This window comes from Topomyia yanbarensis, chromosome 3 (assembly GCF_030247195.1).
Source record: "Topomyia yanbarensis strain Yona2022 chromosome 3, ASM3024719v1, whole genome shotgun sequence".
Classification (NCBI taxonomy): domain Eukaryota; kingdom Metazoa; phylum Arthropoda; class Insecta; order Diptera; family Culicidae; genus Topomyia; species Topomyia yanbarensis.
Window position 1 is genome coordinate 292,297,752 of NC_080672.1, and position 11,067 is coordinate 292,308,818.

Below are 11,067 nucleotides of genomic sequence, written 5' to 3' on the forward strand. Positions count from 1 at the left end.
CATGCTTCCTTCTTTTACCCTTAAATATGTAGTGTAATTTATGTACGGCGTCATAATAGAGTTTTATTCGTTTTTTGAATACAGTGAAGACCCGTTTTTATCAGCCCCTTGGCGAATTATAGGCTGATAAAACGATGACATTGACAAAATCGGCACATATTTTTTCTGGTTCTGAAGAGACGAAGTCGAAATGCAAACACCTGGACTAACATTTTTTCTTTCTTTTTAATAAACCGGAGCGGTTAAAATATTTTTCTTTAGTTTCTCGACAAAGCCTCATAACCCGTTCTGATCATTTAGTAAAAATTTCCCTTAAGGAGGTCTTACAGTACAGTATTAGTATTTTTTATATTTTGCATCTCTAAGATAAGAAAAATATGCTAAAGAAGGAATTTACTCGAATTTGACTTGAACGTAAACTAGAGCCCACCAAACGATTTTGATAGTGTTTGTTTTACAGATTCGTATTGGTATTCGTCTGCGGAAATTTGCGGCTTCCGCACCAAAATATTGCTTTTTGGGCATTAAAAATTAAAAATTTGGGCATTAAAAATTCTGTATTTTCTTATGCTCAACAACATCTTGGCACATTTTGAAATTCTACAAAATTACCAGGAAAAGTATTCTGAAAAAAGCAATTTTCAGGGGTATATCAAAGAAATCTCCACAAATGTGAATTACAATCGATAGATAGACACATATTCTCTTCAGCGAAGTTAATACTTAAGATATTCTCAACAACTTTACCAAAGATTTTTTTTTTAATTTTCATAAACATAAGCAAAAAACTTTCTTCTCAGCTTTAGAGGGATTAATCACCCAACTAATACTTTTTAAATGCAAAAAAATATAAATAAACTTTGCTGAAGGCACTATAACTAAAAATGTTTTTCGTGGTTCAAAGAATTTCATTCACTTTTTGCCAATTTGGATCCTCGTGTGAATTGAAAATGTCCAAAACTATCGATTTTCAACTGCCAACAACCTGCCCTTCAATATAAAAAGTTCGCGAAAAGTTGAAAAAAATTCTATTTTGATGCACCGACGGTACATTGCAAATACCCAAAACTATTGATTTTCACTTACCAATAACTTCTTCAATATAACAAACTTTCCTCAAAAGTTGAAAAAATTCATTTTGACACATCGTCGAACCCCCTGTGTATTGAAAATGTCCAAAACTATTGATTGTCAACTGCCAATAACTTGCCCTTCAATATAAAACTCTCCCGAAAAGTTGACAAAAAATTCCATTTTGACACATCGTCGGACCCCCCCCCCCTGTGCATAGAAAATGTCCAAAACTATTGATTTTCAACTGCCAACAACATGTCCTTCAATAGTTATTTATTTCTAAACAATTGAAAGTTAACCGCATCAACTTCAACCCCAATAAACGGGAAAGTAACGCAAAATGTATCGCGATAACCGATGAACCGACGATGACGATGAAAACGACGATACAATTATCGACGATGACGATGAAGGCGCCGATAAATTATCGTTAACGGAGTTTCCGATGACGTTGACGGGTGGTTAACGTTATCGACGATGACGATTAATTATCGATTAACAACCCTGGTCTCTAGTTTGAACGAGGCTAGTAGGTTTAATGAAATTCTCTCGAAATCAAAAGAGATGGTGTTTATGCGACGGACGAAAAAGATGTTCTTAATTGTCTCTTCGACGCACAGTTTGTATCGATCCGGAGCTGAACAATGTTCGCAGATCTCATTCTGGTAATTCGGACCCGTGATGGACATTGGTTATCACTGAATAAGTCAAGTGAGCAGTTGGCAGATTTGCTCCATACAAATTGCGTGGTAAAGATGCAATCTTTCCCGTGCTGCTGCAAAAAAGATTTGATATTCTCAAACATGTCTTTAAAATGATTATGCTTTCCAGTCTTGCTACCGGGTACATCCCCAAAACATGGCGAGAAATAACTGTTAGATTTATTCCTAAAGGGGGTGCTCAAGCTATGAAGAAGCCAAGAGTTTTAGGCCTATCCGCTTAAGCTCTTTTCTTCTGAAAGCTTTGGAACGGAAAATCGATCATCACATCAGGAACGTTAATTTAGTTGAATATCTACTGCACAAAATGCCACATCCATATCAGTGTGGGAAGTCCACGATCTCTCTCCTTCACGATATTGTTTACAACATTGAGAAGGCTTTCTCGCACTAGCAGTCTAGCTTGGGTATGCTCCTAGATATTGAAGATGCTTTTGACAATGTGTCCCTCCAGTTTATGCCGGAAACGACGCGCAGTCATGGAGTATCTGCATGTATCTCTGGTTGGATAAACGCAATGCTTAGTAACCGCATTCTTTGCTCGTCACTAAGACAGGCAGAGATACGGAAGTTGATTATTAGCAGTTATCCTCAGGGTAGCGTTCTGTCACCTTTTTTATGGAACTTGGTTGCCGACGGCTTGTTGAAGAAACTCAATGAGTTTGGATTTCCAACCCACGGGTTTGCTGACGATTACCAAATACTAATTACTGGATTTTGCATCGGAACAAGCTTTGACTTAATGCAACAAGCATTAAGAGCTGTCGAACAGTTAAATTATCAGTTAACCCAAACAAACCTTCAATGGTTCATTTCACGAAGAACCAATAACTACCGGGGTTCGTCCCTTGCAGTTCTTTGATTCTGAGCTACTGTGTGCAATTGAATTAATCTGCTCATATTGAGTTCAGAGTCAAGAAAGCGTGCATAGCCTTCGGGCAGTGCAGACGTACTTTTGGAAAGACCTGGGATCTCAAACCTAAATAAGTCTATTGGATTTAAACGACAATTGTACGCCTACTGCTGTCATAAGGATGCCTTTGTTTGGTGGTAGAGGAGAGAGCTGATGGCGGTCCTGTAAAAACTAAACCATCTGCAAAGAATGGTGCTTATGGCGTTGACTGGTGCTTTCACCACAACTCCGAATGCTGCTCTTGAGGCACTTCTAAACATCAAACCATTACACATACACCTCAAACAAGAAGCACAATGAGGTACATACAGACAGCAGGTTACTGGACTTTGGAACAGTAACCATGTTGATCTTGCTACTAGTCGTACACGATTGTGGTCACAAATGGTTACATGGGGTGAAGATATTTTTGCTCCCAGCGATATTACACTGTAGTTTTGTTTACAGGACATGGGGTTGTCTGGATATATGGAGGGATAAAAATAAACGCAAGTGGTATGGCTGACGGTTCTCTGATGGAGGGACATGCTGGTGCTGGTATTTACTGTCGTGAAATGAGATTGCAACACTCTCACTCACTAGGTTGATACTGTACTGTATTCAAAGCGAAAATATTCGCGAATATGTGCGGAGTATAATCGGCCCTTCAACATAGCTTGTCCGGCAAAGTTATAAACTTCCGCTCCGATGATAATCAGGCCGCAATTAAGGTCCTTAGCTCAGACAAATCACGGTCCAAACTAGTGATCACGTGCCGAGCCCAAATCGAAGAACTAAATATTGTCAACACTATCTACCTTGTCTGGATGCCCGGACATTCCGGTATTACTGGAAACGAATGGGCTGACCAATTGGCTAGGGCGGGTTCAGCAATTGACTTCGTTGGCCCTGAGCCCGCTTTGCCAATTTCGACAAGCTGGATAAGAGAAAAAATGCGGTCCAAAATCCCAGTCTTCCCAAATATACATCGTACACAATGTTCGCTCTGGTTTTGTGCTCATATTAAACCCACATTTCGTACCAAAACACATGTTCGCCTGTACAACCGAACCCCGGGGGATAGGCATAGCGTAGTTGGTAAATCAATTACCTTTTACGCAGCTCACCTGGGTTCGATTTCCAACTCCGCACATAGGGTTAGAGATTTTTCCAAAGGAGATTTCTCTAAACCGAAAAGAGGCGAATGACCCTTTGATTAAAACCTCTATAATCAAAATATAAAAAACAACGGTGTGCGTACACATTGGCTCGTGGCACAATTTTCTCTTTCTCATTCTCATCATCACTATCGTTGACTCTTTTTGCCTTGTGTGAATCGTCGTGTACGCACCTGGTGTACGTACGCGGATGTTTGAACTAGAGTTTGTATATCGTTCGCAAGGGTTCGAGGTTCGGGGCGAACCTGTACATCGAGACGAAGCATGTTCGAAGTTGAATGTGTGCACGAAATATGTACACAGACACAAACTTGTCGATTTCATTTCATGTTCATTTTCAGCCGTCAAAATAGAGCTTCGATTATTTGTAACTCTGCTCAAAACCATATATGTAGGCCCGGACTCCAACAAAATGGTTTTTCAAAAAAAAACTACTTTAGTGGAAATCGGGGATCTTTGGTCGTATGCTGACAGGGGAACCGAAGATCTTTTGTTCGCCATGTTAGCAGCGGCTCGAAAGAGCGTATCATCTGTTCATAAATTTCAAGGCAGAGCACGATTCAGTAAAACGAAATTAACTGTAGGCGGATAATAGGCATTTATTAATGTGTGTATCAAATTTGGGGTGAACGTCATATTTGAATGTATTTGTAGCCGAAAAAATCAAAGAGTGCACAGAAAGCGAAATTTATTACGTAATAAAGTTACAAAAGTCGATCGAACGAACAATAGCATTACCACCCCTCCACCACATTGGACGATTATTAACGCTAGAACGAGCAAAGTGCGCTCCTAACATTACACTGGTTGGAAAAATATTTTGCCCTTACATTACCTCATTTGTGGGACCTTCAATGTCCCGATTACATACCGGCTTACAATGCTAGAGCAAACCAGATCATCCGATCAGTGAATTCAGGGAGATATAGCATTCATCTAAAACATCTAATTTGTTTTGTAGAACATTTATAAAAATACAGTTAATATATCAAGAATGTATACTTACTTAGTGGTTCAGTAGCTAAATTCATACGTGTTTGATGATGTTTGTATTACCACCCAACCCTTCTACAATGAAGAGGGATTAGGAATTGTTTTTCCCATTTGCTACTTCATTCGTGAATTATTACTAATCTACGTTTCTGTTGACTTCTCCTTCTATAGACCGGACGCTCCCGTGGTTTTGGCTTCGTGTACTTCGATAGCGTCGAGGATGCTAAGGTGGCTCATGCTCAATCCAACGGCATTGAAATTGGAGACCGTCGGATACGGGTGGATTTTTCTGCTACACAGAAACCGCATGACCCAACACCCGGAGTTTATTACGGCAAGGTTAGCTACCCGAAGGGCAGTTCCTACGGTCCCCCTGCTCCTGTTTCTAACAATATGGGAGCACCAGTCTCCAGCAGTGGAGGATACTACCATTGTCGGGCATGCGAAATTGAAGCTCGGGAACGGGAGAGATGGGAACGTGAAACACGGCGATACAACAATGGGTGAGTAATTATCCAGAATATCGTTTTTTCATTCACCCCTAATTATTGTATTTCCACGCAGAGATCAATACTACTATCAGGAAAAGTATGCTACTCACGATTCTCGCCCTCGAGATCGAGCAGCCATGCCAAGATCAAGAAGTGAATATTACCGAGGAGGTGCCAATATTCGCTGACAGTGGCCTCCAATGGCTGTCGTTGTTCCGCCGGGCGGCTACCATACGATGATGTAGACATACCCCGTTAGCGTTTCCTCTTCCAAGCCTGCTTTCCAAAACATTGTTGGTCATTATGGAATGCCTAGATAGATACTTTAACAATGTTCTGATATTTTCTGAAGAGCTGTGTGTTGCTTTACCGCAATAATATACACTGTGAGTGAATGCATGCTCACATAAAAGCAGGTCACTCGACCATTTATTGCTATTGTCACATATTTAATTGGCATTCAAACTTTCTTACGCATATAACAATATTAATAGATTAAAAACGATCGTCTCAGATTTGAACTGTTTAATAAATATACAATTTAAGTGAATACGTCAAATCTAGATCTTTTTTCCAAAAAAGCATGTTAAACACCAACAACTAGCGGAGACAAATGCTTTTTAGTATTGATTAACAAAGCAAATAAAAGGCTATATATTAGACCATTACATCTACCTATATAAAATGCACGATAGTTTAAATATAAATAACTGATATGTTTGTTTGGTGTATTTTAGTCACTCGATTCATTTCAAACGTTGCAAGTGTTTTCGAGTATTTCGAGATATCGGTTATTTGTAGTATAAACGTAGTACATATTTCTTTTCAATTGTAAATACAACCAATCCAATATGTTTCAACTACTGTTAGGTACTACAGACTTTTTTATGTGCTGTGGGTAACAATGACGACTGTCTCAAAATATAACTTATCATGTTCATTACATTCCGGTTCGCCACGAAAGGCGCACTACCATCTGCGCTTGTTGTTGTTATAGCGCCAAATGAACTGTTTTGTGTGAAACATGAATGAATCTGTGCTCTACAATTCATTTTAAAATAGAGCTTCTAAGTGGGTAATTTTTGAGATGATCGCTCATTGAAGCAATGTTTGTTGTAGGAAGCAGCGATTATCAAAATGCAGCACAAGCAATGAAAAAGTCCCACAAACGGCTTAACCGATTGGTTGGGGATTATCTGCCCGCCAGATGGCGCTTCGGGACAAATTGTTTTTTTTCGCCTCTTCGGGTTAGAAAAATCTCTTATGAAAAATTTCTAACCCTATGTGCGAGGTCGGGATTCGAACCCAGGTGCGCAGCGTACAAGGCAATCGTTTTACCAACTACGCTACACCCACCCCAAACAAATTGTTTTTTCCTTCTATTTCGTTGAAAGTCGCTGCAACACGCTATAAGTATTAGCTAGTTTATTATAATAATGAGAACAGTAACATTGTGCGTAGGTATTTTTGTCTAAAATTTCACGTCAATGGAAAAACACTATGGTTTCCGCATTCTCCACTATCTTCATGAACTGACTTGTAAGGGACAGTCCACTATACTGCATTCAACGTTCGAAATCCCCAGATTGCTTTCGAAAACCATTCTAAGAATCGTTGACACCCCATAACTCACATTGTTCAGTTGCCGGTGCAAAATCATCTGCCTATTTACTCAGAATTCGGCTACTAACCCACAAAATAATTGTTGTACAACTACAAACGCCTTGAAAAGCAGCAATCTTCGAAAATGAAAAAGCAGTTATTTTCGCTATACTTTTCCTGCTATTGAACAGTTTGACTTGTAGACGTGGTCTGAAAATATACTTATCACTGCTATATATCCGAAAGTCCTAGACAAATTAAAACAAGCATCGTTTTACATATTGTCTGTAATTGTACTATAATAATGAATTCATAACAATTTTGATTCATACATCTAAACAGATTTATAAAAAAAAGCTAGGTTCATGTGTCACCTACTAAATAACAGCAGTCAAACTATCCTAGTGACTAGTGCGGCTTAGGTTTATGTCCATCAACGTAGAAATTCCGTGTGGCTAGTGGCAACTGCAGTTCCATACCTTCCATTTCCTTGGTTAACACAATCTGACAACCTAGGCGTGAGTTCTCCTTCAAAAACGGTGCCATATCCAGCAGGTCATCCTCTTTTTCCTCGGAAGCCGGTAGCTTATCGCCGTAGTCACCCAAAACGTACACATGGCAGGTGGTGCAGGCCAGAGAAGCTTCACATGCACCCTCCATTTCCACGCCGTACCGATGAGCTAGATAAAGAGCATTATCGCCCACCTTACCACGAACCGTCATTCTATTACCATCTTTATCGATGTACGTTATGTTGACTCTGTGGAAGCAAATGAAACGAGATTGTTAGCGGCATAAACTCTGCGCTCAATTTACAGCTATAAAAGAGCTACATACACCTCAGCGTCGCTTTTAGGATCTTGCCACTCGTACTCTCCATGTCGAAGACCTTAAATATTAAGATAATGTTTAAAAACCAACCACAATTTAAAAAAAGACTTACTTCGTGAAGAGTGAAGGTTGCGTGATAACAGCAAACATTGCCAACTGTTTACGAAATTCTGAGCTAAATGTCGTACATTACTAGAGATTGACATTGTTAAATGTGATGTGATAAAAGCCGATTGCATATAGAACTGTAGTAGGTAGGTATCAGTAGACGATTTTAAATTTAACAATAAATAATTACCGATCAATCCAATGTACCGAACTAAAACAAAACTTTTCATTTGACCAAAAACCAAAGGCGATGACATGCACATGACAGATTTGTTGAAAACAAACAAATATTCGTTCAATATCGCCCAATTCTATTCACGAAGCCATCATATCCAGAGCTGCCATTTATACAGATTTATCTGTATTATACAGATTTTTAAGGACAGAAACAGACCTGGTACAGAATACAGATTTAATACAGATATTCAATACACAATACAGATGAACACAGATTTTTAGAATTTTCAATTGGCGGACCCTTTCTGAAATCATTTTCATTAACTTTGGCAGTTTCTTCAATAAATAATTGTCAAATGAACCATAACACTTTTAAAAAATTAAAAACTTGAGTTAGGAAATGTACAGATTGCTTTAAAGTACAAAATTTAAATTCCGGTTTAATGCTTAAATTTATAGTAGACAATACCTGAGGCTTATAAATGGGAATCAATTATCAAAATTCTTTTTCTTTATTCAATACAGACAAAAACAGAGTTTTTGTAACGAGGATACAGATTTTCAAAAAAATAATCTGGCAGCTCTGATCATATCTCGAGTAACCAGGGTGGCCAGACCTACCGATTTAACGGTAGTCCTACCGATTTTGGTTTTCCCTACCGATTCACAGACGACCAAGGGAAAATTACCAATATTTTGTTATCCCTACCGAAAACTACCGATTTTTATTGATTTTGGACACATTCTACTCCACATTCATTTTTGGGTTGGGTTTGATCTGAGATCTGGGTTTACAGTATTTTACAATTCTATGTCAACACTACGTTTTTGGGACAACAACCCGGCCTACCGATAAACTTCTAGTGACCCTACCGATATTAGGGAATTCTATCTGGCCACCCTGCGAGAAACATAATATGCAATTAACAACAAATTGATCGGTGATTTGGTGTTTAAAAGTTATTTTTACCAACGGTTACAGAAAATATATGCACTATGCCAGAACAGAATCTAATCAGCAACACTTTGCTTCCAGCGCTATCTGTGAGCGGTTTCAACGTAGAATCGCCAATACATTTTAACAATTGGCCCTGGGACGGGACATGCGGATAGAACAAAAACGAATGTCAAATTGATTCAACTCTGAAACGTCACTTTGAACCAGTGTGAGCCAGAATGAGAAAGCATGTGAGCGATTCGTGAATCAGAATGAGGACGTATGGAGCAGAATTGGAAACGAAGAATGAAAAATGGAAAAGAAAACATCTATCCGCATGTCCCGTCCCAGAATTGGCCTTTACCATATTATGCTAAAGGCCAATTGTTAAAATGTATTGGCGATTCTACGTTGAAACCGCTCACAGATAGCGCTGGAAGCAAAGTGTTGCTGATTAAATTCTGTTCTGTCATAGTGCATATATTTTCTGTAAACATTGGTAAAAATAACTTTTAAACACCAAATTACCGATCAATTTGTTGATAATTGTTTATGAAAATGAAGAAAAACCATCATTTTATAAGATTATGAGTAAACATCTTGCGAAAAGTATGAAAAACATAGTGGTATCTAATATTATTCGCAGAGCTATATGTTTGCTGTTCCGAAATGTAATTTGTTGAGCACCGTAGCCCCCGCAACATAATTTCCCGTTCCTCCTAAGTTAAGTTAAACTTTCATGAGATGGTGTAAATTCATGAAACTCGGCAGATCACGCGATGAAAGAATATATCCTGCTAATAGGAAAGTGTCAACTTTGTATCATACACAGCCGATCCTTCTCTCTGATAGTCTTCACTGAATCTCCAACGTAGTCCAAAATATGAAAGATTTTGACATTGGTACTGATTGGGTCTCGGTTTCGAGTTGGAACTTCATTTATGGAACGATTTTTTATAACCACACTAATGCCCCGATAACGTAGCGAAGAAATGTATGAGCCAAATAGTTGCAAATGGCTGTAATTTCAGAATAATTGCAAATAAAACTTTCATTCATATTTTGGCAGTGGTAAGCTTTTTTCGAGAAGAAAATGAAGTTTTTGTTGTAAGCTACGACTCACTTGCGGGTGAAAAAGGCAATCTGTATCACTTTACTGGCTCATGAGCTGAATCATAGATGTAGCATGACTAATTTTGGTTTTGCTGCAAATCGCCAATAGAGTACCTTCCAATATGTGACTGTATTAGTGTAATCAGCGATTTGTATACCTCCACCTGTCATAAGGTTCTGATATGTGGAGTAAAACGAATCGGAAATAGCTTTTCGATCGGATTAAACCTGAACAACCGGGATTGTGCGGTTCAAATTTAATAGTAAGATTTAAAAAGCTTCAAAAGCCACTGTGTGAGACTCACATTCGTGCCTAACCACTACAAAACACTCCTTACTTTTTACACCCTTCTTCCCATCAATGCGAATCGCGTCAAGGTATTACTTCATGGAAAAGACTCTCAAGCAGGGATACTACATTCGAATCTGTGTTTCGGCCAAAAAAAATCTTTTTACCATCTGTGATGACTAAACCAGGAAAAAATCTGTGAAAATTTGTGTTAAATTTCCGAAAAATCTGTAAAAAATCACAATATTCCCAAAAATCTGTAAAATTTTCATCAAAATGCCAAAAAATTGTAACATTACAGAAAAATCTGTCAATATGGTAACCAAATACAAATATGTTAATACGGAATGCTCTGATGATTTTTCGAGGACACGTTTTAAGCTACCCTGTACCTGGAACGGTACAGTGTCAAAGTGACAGTGTACTTTGATGAAATAATGCTAAAACTGGCATCGCTGAGAACCAAAAAACGAGTTTCCATAGATACTGTTTATTATGTTGAAAATTTGAAGAATACACCAAGGGGGAAATATACCTATTTCTTCAATATTTTTAAAATTAATACTTTTATATTATTTTAAGGCACCGAAACCTACTCCTGATGTCGAAATGGAAGAATTCGTGCCAGCACTATGTTTGTGAACCTGTAGCAGAAGTTTCTAG

The 11,067-nt window shown here is 38.4% G+C and overlaps 2 protein-coding genes across 5 annotated transcripts in view; one reads left to right on the plus strand and one right to left on the minus strand.

Moving 5' to 3' along the window:
* LOC131690999 (transformer-2 protein homolog alpha-like) overlaps window positions 1-6,032 on the plus strand; it is a 30,320-nt gene extending 24,288 nt beyond the window's left edge. For both annotated transcript variants that reach the window (XM_058977119.1, XM_058977120.1), the window contains 2 exons: window positions 5,028-5,359; window positions 5,421-6,032. In XM_058977119.1, the coding sequence (XP_058833102.1) occupies window positions 5,028-5,359; window positions 5,421-5,535 (447 nt within the window). In that variant the 3' untranslated portion in view covers window positions 5,536-6,032. The remainder of the gene's footprint in view (window positions 1-5,027; window positions 5,360-5,420) is intronic.
* Window positions 6,033-7,218: 1,186 nt separating this feature from the next.
* LOC131689701 (adrenodoxin-like protein 1, mitochondrial) lies at window positions 7,219-8,155 on the minus strand. Of its 3 annotated transcripts, none has more exons than XM_058974963.1 (4): window positions 8,096-8,155; window positions 7,893-8,025; window positions 7,787-7,838; window positions 7,219-7,709 (listed from the first exon to the last, which is right to left on the minus strand). In XM_058974963.1, exons 2-4 carry the CDS (start codon window positions 8,017-8,019, stop codon window positions 7,358-7,360), a joined length of 531 nt encoding a protein of 176 aa, XP_058830946.1. In that variant the 5' UTR covers window positions 8,020-8,025; window positions 8,096-8,155; the 3' UTR covers window positions 7,219-7,357. The 3 variants fall into 3 exon arrangements, with proteins under 3 accessions (XP_058830946.1, XP_058830944.1, XP_058830943.1); XM_058974961.1 differs by having other exon boundaries at window positions 8,079-8,141; XM_058974960.1 differs by having other exon boundaries at window positions 7,893-8,142.
* Between the last annotated feature and the right edge of the window lie 2,912 nt (window positions 8,156-11,067).

Bases quoted from the DNA above. Each gene is read 5' to 3' on its own strand.
- LOC131689701 (XM_058974960.1), bottom strand. From the start codon at position 8,118: ATGAAAAGTTTTGTTTTAGTTCGGTACATTGGATTGATCGGTAATTAT. The intron at 7,839-7,892 runs GTAAGTCTTTTT...TTAATATTTAAG, and splicing joins CAACCTTCACTCTTCACGAA to GTCTTCGACATGGAGAGTAC. The intron at 7,710-7,786 runs GTATGTAGCTCT...TTGCTTCCACAG, and splicing joins CCTAAAAGCGACGCTGAGGT to AGTCAACATAACGTACATCG.